General features: G+C 51.4%; 1 protein-coding gene across 2 annotated transcripts in view; it reads left to right on the forward strand.

Moving 5' to 3' along the window:
- UBE2H (ubiquitin conjugating enzyme E2 H) overlaps positions 1 to 13,904 on the forward strand; it is a 51,841-nt gene that overhangs the window by 29,269 nt on the left and 8,668 nt on the right. Inside the window, exons 4-5 of one of the 2 annotated variants that reach the window (XM_086481175.1) lie at positions 10,216 to 10,255; positions 10,950 to 11,002. The exons of the other annotated variant lie outside the window; for it this stretch is intronic. Of the exons in view, the coding sequence (XP_086337301.1) occupies positions 10,216 to 10,255; positions 10,950 to 11,002 (93 nt within the window). The remainder of the gene's footprint in view (positions 1 to 10,215; positions 10,256 to 10,949; positions 11,003 to 13,904) is intronic. 2 annotated transcript variants of the gene reach the window in all.

Below are 13,904 nucleotides of genomic sequence, written 5' to 3' on the forward strand. Positions count from 1 at the left end.
CTCTCTTCTGAGCTTGTGAAATAAGTGCTGGTAACACGCCAGAAGGGTGTGCTTGCGGCTCAAGCCACCGGGGCACTCTGAAGAATGGAGAAAATTGCCTGAGGAGAGCTGATGTGGAAACTTCACGATATGGGTTGGACAAGATGGGTCCCTTCCAATATCAACATCCTGATTTGGAGTTGCTAAGTATTGGCCGCTTTCTTAAAATAGACCCTTACACCAGGAGTGCCTTCTATTTAAGATCTTTCTCTCTGGTGTGAGAAATAAGCTGTCTCGTTCCAAATGGTGAACCTTGCCTTTTGGGAAAGAGCGACGCTGGTTTTACGCCGTCCTTTACCTCTTGTGTGTTTCTGTTGAACCCTTAACGCCAGAGATGTGCGCACAACTGAGTAAGGGTGCAGTGTGGCTGCAGCTGTGTGAACCCTTTTCTCATTCCTCTCGAGTCAGCTCTGAAACTTGCTATAAACCTCTTAGGTTAGAGACTGTTTACGAGATGCCCGGGTTGTTATTTGGTGCCCGGCATTTTTCCCTCCCCGCTTCTCCAGTGCCACGAACCGAAGCAGATCAGGGTACTGTCGTGTTGGCGATCTTAAACATTGGGCTGGCTACAGACAGCGCTTGGAAAGTGCGTAAAACCCAGTTTCCTTGTTAATTGCTTTGGTTCTAGTCTACTCAAGGTTATTTTTCTCTCTCCTGTGTGTATCAGAAATCAAGGTTGCTAGCTTAAAGCAAAACCCGACTTTCTTTCCAGTAGCCTCTGAAGCCAACGCACCTAAACGTTGGCCAGGCTCTTGTATATTCGTGGTGCTGTTGATTTAGGCTCAGGTGAGTGGCGTGGAAGGTGGTAGGTGTGACCTTTGGGTGGTTTGGCTTGGAGGCTGCTTCGTGCTAGTTGGGACAGGCGGGAGTAAAAGGCAGCCTGGGACTGGAGTTGGCCCAGCTGTATTTTCAGAACTGACACCACGAGGATGGCCTTTCCCCTTGTGAGCTTGGGGAGAGGGCTGGGGGGGGGGGGGTGTGGGGGTGTGGAGGGGGTTCTTTTTGGCTCAGGTTGCTTCGTCCCTTCTAGTGTTGCTTTTGCCGTCTTCCTTTCCACCCGCCAGCTCGCTCGTACCCGCTGTGTCGCGACTGTCTTACTCGTTGTGCCTTCCGGCGTGCTTCCCCGGCCCTATGAGCGTCTTTGAGCGGCTGAAAACCACCGCTTCTCTCGCCGAGCTCCCCAAAAAGCTGCCTCTTGCTCCAAGGGCCTGCCTTGCTGCCTGCTGGGAGCGCAGGTTACCTCCTGGGCGAGGCAGACAAGATGCTGGACAAGAGCTGGCTTAGCAAAGCGGGGCTCAGCTCTGCTGCGGGGAGGGAAGAGCTGGGGAGTGGAAAAGCCAAGGAGAGCGCTAGGACCCAGGGAAGCTCCCACCAGGCCGCAGGAAGAGGTTTATTTTTCTTTGTCTGGTTCCCATTTCTGCTGCCCCAGCCCAGCTTATCTGGCCAGCCCGGGCTGAGTGACGTCTGGGTCCCTTCCTTTGGGCCGGCCCGATCTCCGCGCCGCTGCTCTCGGAGGCAGCGCGGGTGTGCAGTGCCTGATAGCGCTGGGTTTGGGGCACTGCGGAGGGCTCCGGAGCAAGGCTTCGTCCCAGCCGAACCGGGAGCGTTCACAAGCTTGGAAAGGAGACGAGATCCTGTTCTCTCCCAGGGCTGCCTGTTCCCGGGAGCACGGGTGTCCTAACCCAGCGGTCCTCAGCCAGCTTGAGCTCTGGATAACACGGGGGAAGGAATTAGTAGGGAAGACATTTGCCGTGGCCATCTCTGATCTGTAAAGAGGTGGAAGTGAAGGATTTCGGAGATGGTGGAGCCTGTAAATGGGCAGAAGGTCATCTAGAGCACACATGTAGCTTGTTTGCAGCCCTTCTGTTCTCAGCACCGCGTAGCTCCCGCTGGGGTGGTGACATGCAGAGTTCAAATTGTCTGTGTAAGTCTCTGGCGTGTGTAAAGTATAGAATCCAGCCGTTTCTTTTCCTTTAATAAATTGCACTTTTGTGCTGAAGCTGAAAGCAAAACTGCTGTCCTTGCAGCTTTCCTTGTTCCTCTAGTACTGTAGGCTAAAATTTTCTTTCCATCTTAGAAGAACTTAATGCAGTCTTGAACATGGCATGGGCTTTTTGCAGCAAATAACATGATGGCTTGAAGCATATCCGTGCGTTCTCGAAAGCCGCTTCTGAAAAGTGACTGCTAATAGTTGCTTTCTGATCTGTTCAAATTGCTTTTATCCCAGCGTGGCTCTGAGTATAAGGTACAGGGGAGCTTGGTGTTCTCTTCTAAAGTGCCGACTGGCAAACCTGAAGAGGAAAGGGTTTTAAAGTGGGTTCCAGATTTTGGCGTGGGGAAAGGTGCGGACCTTTTCTTAAACCCTAAAGGGGTGGTGGTCCTTTTCGCCTTTGAGGGGCTCTAGCAGCAGCTTTCACTCCGTGTGGTGGCTCTTCTCCTGCCAAATCTTTGCTCCCTTGTCCCACCCACAGCTCCCTTCTCAAATATGTGTGGCATTTATTTCCTGCCCTTCTCAGGTCGGTAGTTGTGGCTGTAGTCTATTAAATGATGCCGCCCCAGGGACGGTGACTGACAATGCGGGTAAGTGCCTCTGCTTAAAGACCTAAACCATCCTCAGATCTGTGTGAGAAGAGCAGTTCCTGGGAGAGCTTCCAGTGTGGTGTCATGTCCTGCAGGACCTTTCCAGGATTTCTGGCATTGCCTGTTCCTTGCTTGGTCTTTGCCGTGTGATCAGACAGATCCCGTAGAGGTGCAGGATGGTTTTTCCTGACAAGAGCTGTACAACCTAAAGTAAAAAGGGAAATGCACATCCCAGAAGAACACAAAGCTCAACGGAGCCGGGCGTAGGGCTGTCGTGCTGGCTCTGGGCTCGAGGGGTCCCCTTGAGGTGAACTAACTCAGCCTGGGATCCTTAGATATCCCCGTCTTCAGGGCGGAAACAAACCTCCTGAACTTAAGCCGTTTGTCAGAACAAAACCAAGTCTTGAAAAATACCCAGTTGCTTTCTGAAGCTCGCGAGTGCTGCTGCTCTTAGTGCTTTTGGCAATTAATGTAAATATCCCTGCGTGCTTATGAGGACCCGAAGCACTCCCCTGCTGGATGTTTGGTTCCATTTTTGCTGTCTCCTAGACAATGTGTTTTGAGCTGTTTATGATTTCAGTAACTCTGCTGGCACTGCTTCGCTCCTTTCCCCTTCCCTCTGGGATTTAGTATCTTCAGGGGAACTTTCTGCCGAGTCTGTTCCTGCTTTTTCAGAGGGGAGTAGCGAAGTACTTTCAGTACTGCTTTGAGCTCCCGAGTCACGAGAACACTTTGTGCAGATTTTGTATGTTTTTCATCAGTCCGTACGCCTGCCAAGAGCCGGAGATTAATGCTCTTTGATGCCGTAAACATGGGAGGAAGCGCGGAGTGTGAATGTCCTGCCCTGCTTAGATGATAGGAGCAGTAGAAACATGTGAACCTGGGAGCTTGGGCTCTTACCTGGAAGCACCGTGGCATTTATGTTATTGCTAAAATCTGCAGAGAATATTAGGCTGGCACTGAGTCACTCTGGTTTCTTAATAATCAAATGTCACAGCTGCAAAGTTTGCGTACGATACGCTCAGAGCCTCCATTTCTCAAATAACTTCTGTAGGTTTAGACACAGTGCTCATTTTTCCTTCCATCCCTGGCCCGGTTATCTTGCATTTATGCTTCACCTTTTCTCCTCAGTGTTTTGCAAAACAAAATGCCTCGTACGTACGCGAAACCTATGGAGGGGTGTGCGTGTATGTGTGTAACAAGACGTTGTGGCAGCAGAGGAACGGAGCAGCGTTTAGCTGCAGCCAGGATTTAACAGATCTCTCCTGGCCTGTGCTTATTTTTCCTTTTGTAGCTGCAGCTGCTATTTTTACTTTCGGCTCCTCTCTGGATTGCCTTACGCTTTGCTACTTAGAATTTCATGAGTCACTTATCGCCTGTGACCGTTCTGAGCTTGCTCTTCCCTGCATGTGCGTGTTGATCCTCATTCGGCCCTATAAGCGATGTGAAGATGCTTGTTCGTTCAGATACGCTTGGCTTTGTCTAAGGGGAAAGACAAGACGCCTAAAGGTAACTCGTAGCCTTGTCTCCAGCCTGCTCTGACGCACGACTGTGCACCCTCCGCAGATTCCCCGCTACAGTCGGAGAATGGGAACGGGCTGACAAAATGGGGTTGGTGTTTTCAGGCGGGGTTGGTGTTTTCAGGCGGGCTTGGCACAGATTCGCTGCTGCTGTGCCAGTCTCTGAAGCCCGGGCATCAGGTGACGGAGCACCTAAGCAATGAAGTGAACTGATATTGGGCAATTGCTTTGTGCTAGCTCTGCGTGTTTTTCCAGAGGTTGCTGCGTAGCACCGGCCCTGTAAGCTTGTGGATACTGCTTTTCTGCTTCCAAGAAGGACCGCTCTGAGCAGCAGGTCCAGATTTTGTAGCTCTGCCGCTGGTTTTGGTCAGCTACAGCCGTATTTTTCTGTCCTGATCTTTCCCTCGTGAAGCTGCCGCGGGGTTGGTTGTGGTATTGTTTTGAAAAGCTACTAGAATTTGAGTATGGTCATAGAGAACTGCTCTGCTGTTGGCAAGCTGGCGTTGCACGGCGAATGCCTCTGCGGTGAGCGCGCAGCGTTACCTTTGACTCGGTCAGGAGTGCTCGGAATGGGCTCCTAACCTCCAAATTTCATTAAAAAAAAAAAAAAAAGAAATGATTGCCTTTGCCAGCGAGAGCTTTTTGACCTGAGAGCGCTGGGCAAGGTGTGCACCTCCGAGGCGGGCAGATCCTATGCCCTTCAAATGGGGAACAGCCACGTGCTAAACCAGTTGTCCCTGTCTGCAGAGGGGAAGAGGTACTAAGCTGAGGACTGGGGCAGAGGTCTTGCTCTCACGCCCTCTCCCCCATCGCCTACCACGGTTTCTCAGCCTGTGGTGTGTGGCAGGCTCGTGTTCAGTTACACGAGAAGGCCGTCTCCGAAATGAGTGCAGTGTGGTTTTGAAAATAAAAGAAACAAATGCATGTTCCCCTGCAGGCTTTTGGGTGTTTGGGCTAAACTTAACGTTTAGCCCAATCTTATCTGGCCGTTTGGCAACACCGTGTGAGTGCTTGGGAGATCTTTTTCCGTTGGGTCGGTTGTCCAGTGGTTAAAAAAGGCAGAGGAAAAACACCGCTCTTGACTTCTCCGTGCTGCGCATCAGCTCTTTCGCTTATGCACCGTCATCTCTGCGCGCACAGGTCTGCCCTCAGCCTGGGGTGGTCACCCAAGCCCCCTTGATTTGGTGGGGTATTTAAAACTCGCTGCATCCTGCTTCAGAGAGGCTGTAACGACCCTCCCACCTCACCAGCCAGGCAGTCCGAACGGTTTCCTGACTTGGCCTTGATCTCTCCTTCAAAATAAAACTTTGAGGCTTGCCGGCGTTGCCGTGATGAAGAGTCGGGAGCGGTTACACGCGCTTCTCCTCTCGGCCGCTTCTTCGGCACCGCGGTGGTGCGCGGCTGCCCTCACGGTGGTGGGTCAGGTGGAGAAGCGCCCAGCTGGCCTTGCTTTGTGAGCCAGGAGAGCCGCCCCGTGGGCACGCAGTGGCGAGGTTGGGAGGGGTAAGCGGCTATAAACCGGCTCCTCTGGCACGTTCCCCAGAGCTGGTGGCAAGTCCCCTTGCCTTTCTCGCTGGTGCGGGTCGGCCACGCGGCTGACTCCCCGCTGAGGAAGAAGAGGCGAAGCCGGGAGGCTGGGATGTGCCGGGGTTGGCTGGGATGTGCCGGGGTTGGCTGGGATGTGCCGGGGTTGGCTGGGATGTGCCGGGGTTGGCTGGGATGTGCCGGGGTTGGCTGGGATGTGCCGGGGTTGGCTGGGATGTGCCGGGGTTGGCTGGCACGCTGCTTCTCCTCCTTCCTGCCTGCCTGCTGAAGCAGGGTGGAAAAAAGAAGTCACTTTTGGGGCCCTCTGGCCTAACCTACCATCCAAGCTGGCTGTACTTTGAGCTCAGATAAGCAACGGGCCACGTGTTGGCTTGCAACTGGTTTCTGGCTCGGAGAAGCACCGCCGAGGAGCGCAGAAAGCTTTCTGCTGCTGCGGGCCGGCGTTGTGTAGCTGGAGCTGTGGAAAGAGAGGGGAGGCAGGCTCCAGCCCAGGTTTCTGATCCCTCTGATCTCCAAGTTTTGAGTCCTTTCTGCTTGAATGGTAGGTGGGCGACCTGGTCTAGTGGAAAGTGTCCCTGTTCATGGCAGGGGGGTTGGAACTGGGTGATCTTTAAGGTCCCTTCCAACCCAAACCATTCTGTGATTGTATGGGGGCTGTACCGAGGGAGGGGACCCGTCCTAACTCACAGTCCAGCCCTGTTGGCGTAGTGATAGGGGAGCGATCGATGGGGAACAACCTCGTGCAGGACCTTTCTGCCTAATGGCTCCACAGGGGTCCCTTGGGAAGCCCCAGTGTTCACCAAGTTATCCAGGTGTTTGGAGAACTTGCTGGCAAAGCAGCTCACGACAGCCCGTTGGTTCTGGCAGCGCCTTCTAGTCGTTTCCCGGGAACTGTAGAGAGATGTTGACGTCCACGTAAGTCTGGAATTCCTCCCTGGTTCTCCGCCGTGGTTTGGCTCACCTGGAGAGTGCGTTCAGCTCCTCGGAGCAACTGCTTCCACCCAACTGCGAGTCAGCGCCCTGGGTGTTCGGCCCCATCCACGGCTGGTCTGTGAGAGAACTTCATTTCATGCTGGCGTACGTCCAGCTGCTGGGGCTTTACGAATGTTCCCGTGTTTGCAGCACCAAGGAAGACTGACAGCCTTTCAGTGAGCTGGGTTTTAATTTAAGAATGTGTCTCTCTCCAAAGATTTTTGTCAACCCCAGGAGTGATTACTCCAGGGCTATTGCTGAAATACCAGCGTTTTTGAAGGTCAGCATCTGCATATTGGTCTCGGCGTCTTCCAGTATCGGCACAGATGCGTCCCTTTCTGTTGTGCAACTCTTTTGTGGATGCACAGGGGATTTTTTCCGTTATCACCCAAAGGCTTTTTGTCCATACAGGTTTTAGGCAGGCCTGCTTGGCCTTTAAAGGCAATTCCGGGCCTCAGTGTCTCTGTATGGGAAGGGTGGACTGCAGCCGCTCTGCTGCTCACATTCCTCCCAAGCCTGGGCTTTTCCAGCGTTCAGCATGAATATTGTTTTAAAGTGGGAAGCGTTTACATCCAGCCCAGCACACGGAATCATGGCTGCTCAGGCTGAGACCTTGGTTTCATGCTCCAGGCCACGGTGAGAACCCGAAATCAAGAGCCTGGCCCTTGGCACTCTTCGTGGTGTGCTCACCTGGAGCAGTGGGGTGTGCTGTGTTCAACGCTACGGCTGTAAACCTGCCCCCGTGTTTGGGCTGGCTTGGGAGGTTTGGGTTTTTTTTGCTCCTAGCTTCCTCTTTAAATTGGAAATTCATTTTTACGTGGATGTTTATGCTTGGTTTGTCTTTTGTATTTGTAAAAGTAAATACAGAGCGAGGCAGTGTTATTGGAGCGCTGTTAGTGCTTTGTCGCTGCAAGTGACTTTACATTTGAAATAAAGGAGGAGGTCGTAGTCTGAGCTTATTTCTGGGTTAGGAAAAAGAAAGATGTGAACAGAGCTGCTCGAGGCCTGGGCAGTTTGTGTCTGTAGGAGGATGAGACTGGGGGGACCTTGAAGAATTGCAAGAAATCGCCAACCTAGGAAGCGAGGAGTGCAGGGAGAGGCTGCTCGTGTCCCTTCTTAAAGAACAACTGTTTAATTTGTAAAGCTCGAGGCCAAGGACAATGTGAAAGAAGGGATTGTTCCTTGCCCGGGTGAATGCAGAGATGACAGAGAAGAATTACAAATCTCTAGCCCAGGAGCTGCTTGAGCAGACAACCTAATCTTGTTTCCCCGGATATCGAGGGCAGCTTAAATTGCTGAAGTCTGTGAATGAAGAGTTGACCAAAACCTTACAGGTGGGTTTGCAGCACAGCCTTGGCCAACCAGCGAGGGGTGGCTGTGGTAGAAGGCCCTAGGAAATAGGTGAGATGATCAGAAAACCAAAATAAGGGAAGGCAGAGGGATGCTTGCGTCCTGCTGGGTTAAAGAGAGCCAGTCTGTCTCCCAGATACCAGAACAAAGAGTGTTTAATTCAGCAGGTCTATGCGTTAACCGTCCTATTCTTGTTACCTGGTGTCTTCCCCCATCCTCTCTTCTCTTCTGCTTTATCAGAGACCTCACTTCCCCCTGCCCCCTTTAAGAGAGGGATGGTTTAGAATCAGGATCGGTGCTCGCTGCAGCTCTCCAGCGCTGGCATAATGGATCCGTGACCTGATTTAAACCTGTGAGAGCTGCCATAACGTAAATATTTGATGGAACTACAGCTTCCCTTTTTAAGTCTGCTTCAGTCTTTCAAGCTAAATCATGGCAGGGTATTCCTGAAAGACACTTGTTACCGTGGAGTTGTTCTCGGCTCTTCTTTTAGAGGTTGTCCTGGCTTCGGACGTCGTTTCAGCCTCGTGTTGTATTTATGCAAAATCCAAGCAGTAAGAGTAAATATGAACTTGTATTTGTGTCATAATACATGGAAAGAAAAGGAGCTAAATCCATATGTCAGCTCTTACCCCAGATGGGAAGCATGCTGTCAGTCAAGTCACGGTCACTCCTTGTTTGGGCAGGGATGATCCATCAGCACTGCTGCGGGGTCTCGCCTGGAGCGGCTTGAGGAAGGTGGTGAAGGCAGGGGCTTTGCTGAACGGCGAACAGGGGACGTGTTCCTTCGCTCTTTGGGCTGCTCTGGAGAGAAAACTGCTGTGTGTTTTGAGTCCTGGAAGGAGCTTTTTAAATGGATTGCCTCAATATCCTAGGGGCTGCGGGGTGGTGGGACAGCAGAGGAAAGAAGGTTTTAATTTAAGTTCTGAAAAAAAAACCAAACCAGTGTTAAGATTCGGAAGCAGCTTAACCTGGTACGGAAACAAGGGGTGCAGCAGCCCTTCTGGGCAGAGCCCAAAGGGTTCAGCCAAGCCAGCAGAAGCATATGGGAATCCTCCATCCGTTTGGCAGTGAAATGAGGTGAAAACCCGGGTTTGTATCTGTTCTGTGCTGGGGACGTGTCCCACACCCGGGTTTGTATCTGTTCTGTGCTGGGGACGTGTCCCACACCCGGGTTTGTATCTGTTCTGTGCTGGGGACGTGTCCCACACCCAGGGTTCCTCCTGTGGAAAGGGAAGAGCTTGGTAGCTGAATTCTGCATCCTCTCACCGCCATCATCTGAAACACTTTGCTTTTGGGGTGGATGTGCTCTACTTCTACACAGGTTATGGTGCCAAATATGGTGGGGTTTAATTCCTTTAGTATCTCTCTCTTTGTGGGAGAAGAGGGGAGTGGTTTTGAGGTGCCATTTGTCTTGAGCTTGAAGTTGAAGTAGGCAGCTGTGAAGCGTGGCTTACCTCTACCAGATACAGTCCTTAAAGCATGAGACATCTTCTGCTGTGATGTTGTAAGTCATGAAACCACAGGATTTTTTTTTTTTTTTTTTAAACAATTTAATCTGCAAGTTGGAACAAAAAAAGCCCTGTCGTATCTAGAAGTCTGGAATGTGGACAAAGCCACGACAAGCTTTCTCATTCAAGACCTCGCATCTGAGGTGTTTTCTAGGAGACCAGAAGCACCAACTGATGAATTAATTGCTGTATTGATGCAAAACTTGAAGTATTAGTTCACTGCACCGGTCTCTGCCCCTGAATGACTTACAGCTGATGTTGCAGCTTCAAGTTCCTACAAAATCTTTGTTGGGAGACATAAAAAAAAAATCCCCAAACTGATCATAAAGCAAATGTTGAGCTTAAGTTCTGTGGCTAGTGTTTATTCAAGAGGATCTTGCAGCTTTTAAAAACACTTCATCAGACGTGGGTGCTCGCTTGTGCTGCTGGGCAGTTCTTTTCAAGGCAATACTGAACCACAAAAGCTTTGCGGTGTAAGCAGAGGGTTTTGCTGAATTTCGAGGGAACGGACGAGGACCCTAGGGTCAGAATGTTGCCTGCCTATTTTAAAGGTTACATAGCTATATATAGCTAAGGCTGGGTTTTCTTTGAAACTAGTCAGCTGAGTCCTTGTTCAGTAAATTCCAGACTTCTCCTGTAAAAAGAAAAAAATAATCTTTGGCTGTTTTCTGCTATTTACCCGTGTGTCTCTTTTGCAGGCTTCATGAATAAAATTTTCCACCCCAACATTGACGAAGCGTAAGTAAATCCCTAGCGTGTGGTTTTTCTAAGGAGTTTGTCTAATTGTTGCTGTGTTTTGGCTTCATGATAACGCGCTGGTGAGTTGAATCCTGCTTTCATCAACCTAAGAGTCCAGAGTGGGGGATTTGAGAGAAGTAGATGTTACCGTAAGTTGACTTTCAGGAGTGGGTCAGGCTGTGGGCAGGACTGGAGAGCTGCAGACTCTTGCAGATGTGGTCTTTGTGTTGCAGCACGCTTCATTTGCAGAGAATTCAAGGTTGCCAATCCCCCTCCTCGTTGGCCTTGTGCCGGCTTTCTAGACACGAGGAGCAGCGTTGGCTAAGCCGTAGCTCCCTCTTTAGCTGAAGTTCAGGTCTCTGTAAAATTCTTCAAACCAGAAGATGTTCTGCCACGGGGTTGGTTTTTTTTTTCAGTTAAGGGGAGCCCCCTCTGCTTCAGTCTCTCCAGCAGAGCCCCATAAGGACCAACTAATTCACTAAAGGCTCCAATTTACTCTCTTTTGTGCAGAATATGAAGGTTCATGTAGTTAAAGGCTGCCCCTCCATTAACCACAAGACAGAGGTAAACCACAGCTTATCTGGAACAGCGGGGCAGAGGCAGGGCAGGGGAAGGGAGAGGGTAGGTTATATTAAATCCCTGGCGTATTTTTGAGTGTGACTGTGTTTAATTCCATCCTTTCCATATGTTTCAGGTCAGGAACTGTATGTCTAGATGTAATCAATCAAACTTGGACAGCTCTCTACGGTGAGTTTGGCACTTCCCTGAAAGCTGGGCACGTGAACGTCCGTATTTGGCGTGTTAACATAATGCAGCTTGCTGGAGACAGATGATCTTGGGCCATTTGGGGGGGTTTTGTTGTTGTTTGGGTTTTTTTTTTACTGAAGTTTTAGACTCTTCACTGAGCCAAGATCACGTGAACAATAGGATTTTCATGTGAAAATACTTTGGCGACCTGTTTTTATGCCAGAGGCGTGAAAATAGTCCCTAAACCTCACAAAGGATCGCTCAGTCCCTTGCTTGGTGTTGTCTGGCAACTGCACAACAGCACCCCGCCATGATTCAGCGTTGAAAGAGAGGAGGGACTGTATCTGAGGGGAAACAGAGTTCTGGCTACCCCACCCGTGTTTTGTACGTGCGTTCAAGCTGGGTGTTCTTTGTGCACGGGGCTGTGATCCCACTTCTACAGAAGATGGCACCAGAAACCGTTCCCGTTTGTCGTGGCAGCGTCGCTTCAGTGCAGGCTGGGAGGCGGTGTGGCGTCCGATGACCGCGCTGCTCGCTGCAGAACCTTTTGGCTTTCCCGTTAGGTCGTTTCTGGCTGTGACCTCTCGTTTTTAGAGATAAAAAGCTCAGCTGGTAGCTGAAGACCCGTTAAAAATGCCTTTGGGGAAAGCTGAAGTGGCTAAAAGGAATAGAGCTGAGGATCTAGTCTGGGTTGGCTGCGTTTTAAAAACGTGAACTTCTTCGAATGTTCCGATGGCGCTTTGCGGAAGAGTATTCAGGGGGAGGGTGCCCATCAAATCCTTCATGTTCTTTGATGAAAACCTGGTTTTACCTATGCTTTGAAGCAGTTGCTAGAGAGACAAGCTGCTTCACGTTCCTCGCCAGCACAATTTGTAAGGAAATCACCAGACTTGGTGAATCCTGGGTGGGAAATCGCTATAGCAACTTGTTGAACTTCACTCCTCATCAGAACGCCTGAAGTCCTCGTGTGGTAGATGCGTGGCGTACTCTTCACGTGGTTTTGGGAGGAGAGATCAGCTTAGCCCTGACCCAGGCGGTGTTGCTGAGGGAGGAAGAGGATGCTCTTGTGTCCTGGGAGGATCTGAGGCGCGGCGGAGGCGTTAAAGCGGCGTTAGCAAACCCAGCCCTCCGCGGGGGACGAACCTGCATGGTTCAGTCGGCAGCAGAATCCAGCTCAGTGCAGCGGGTGCTGCTGTTCCACAGCCTGAAATGCCACCTGCAGATCGTGGGCAGGGCTGGACAAAAGAAAATCGCTCCAGCGTAACGGCGGCGCGGGGTTTTGTGCTCTGGGTTTTGCTTCGGGAGGCGCGCAGGGAGAGCCTCCCTGTTCCGCAGCCCGCTCTCCCAGACGGCCCCGGCGGGGTTGCTGCACTATTTCCAAACAATTTCATAGGAAGGCTTGCCGTGAGAGGTTTCCTAACGAGTGCTGCTGTATTTCTGTCATCGTTGCTGCTCCTAAAGGTGGAGAAAACAGCTTGGTGTGTGCTGTGCTTGTGGTGTATTAGTAGCAGCAAGCTTGGAGAAGCCTTCTGCCTTTTTCCTTGCGATACCAGCCATCGGTGTCAGGCAACTGGGAGGTATCGGGGGTGTGTTGTGCCCAGAGCACCTTCCACAGCACCTGGTGAAACTTGGCGGTAGGAAGCGCGTCGTTGGACAGGCCTCTTGCTGCAAAGGGAGGACGCTGGGGTGACTGCCTTCGCTCTGCCCCCCTCGCTCAGCCGTCATCAGACACAGGAGTGCCTGCGTCGCCTCGCGGCTTCCAGGGCTTTGCCTCCTTAGGTGAAATAAGGAGGTGGCCCGTTCCTGAACGTGAAATGAAAAGGGGGAAATAATATTTCCGGGTGCCTCTCGGCGGAGCTGTGGTGTTTGGAGCGTCACCCCTTTACACCAGAGCGCTCCTGCGCTGGCAGAGGATATGGGTCAGCTAATTCGAGGAGCGACTAAGGTGGAAGAGACCCGGAATAGCTACCAATAAATTCATGAAGGCCTCGTGGTTAGGTTCCTTCGCCTTCCCTAATGAAGTAGCAAGTCATTAGCGCTAGTGGTTAGGGTTCGTGCACATGTTCAACTAGTTCCTGCTAGACCAATGCTGCTTTTGGGGGTTTGAAAGAAGGGGGAAATTCCTGAGGCCTCTTAAAGACACAAATAACATCAAATCCCTGCAGTGTGAGCCACGGTGGCCTTCTAGGGCTCTGCTTGCTCAGCCTACGTGAAACTTTAGTTGTCGAATGGCCACAAAGAGGTCCTTGGTCTCAGCCTGCTCCGTGGAGAGACTTGACCCAAGAGCAGGTGGTTTCACCGACTAAAGTCAACTTCTTGCTGACACTGTCTGAACCCAGTCCCTAGGAGGTTGAACTGGTTTACCAAGGGCAAGCCACTCCCGCAGCAGAAATTATGAAGAATATTGGTGGATCTGCAGAGGTGGTAACATGGGGCAATGGCCAAGATCTGCCTGGACCGACGGTGCAGCTCTGCTGAAGCTGTATCTTCGCTGGTGGTGGAGTTGGAGCCTGGTTTTCTGTGGCCAGAGCCAGAGTACCCATTAGCACAGGGAGTGCGCTTGGAGATCTCTTCCCCGCTACCTGCCCACCCGTTTTTGAAGACTCTTGTAGAAAGTGGATGGCTCTCAGGTCCTTGCCCGCTGTCAGATGTGGTTGGATTTAGCAACTCGGTGGTGGCTGGGCTCAGGGATGGTCACACATGGGACCTTGTTCCTCTAAGAGGCAGGTCGAGATGGCTACACTGCTCACGTGGGGGATCCTGGGGAGCTTCCCTGCCAACAGCTCCTCCTTGATCCGTGTTAGAGGGGACTGGTGATGCTCGTCCATCGGCAGGATTTCTCTGTCACCAGGAAAAGAAGCACTCTGTTTAATTAGGGAGGAAAGGGGGATCCCCTTAAAAG

Source organism: Leptosomus discolor, chromosome 1 (genome assembly GCF_034619465.1).
Source record: "Leptosomus discolor isolate bLepDis1 chromosome 1, bLepDis1.hap2, whole genome shotgun sequence".
Classification (NCBI taxonomy): Eukaryota; Metazoa; Chordata; class Aves; order Leptosomiformes; family Leptosomidae; genus Leptosomus; species Leptosomus discolor.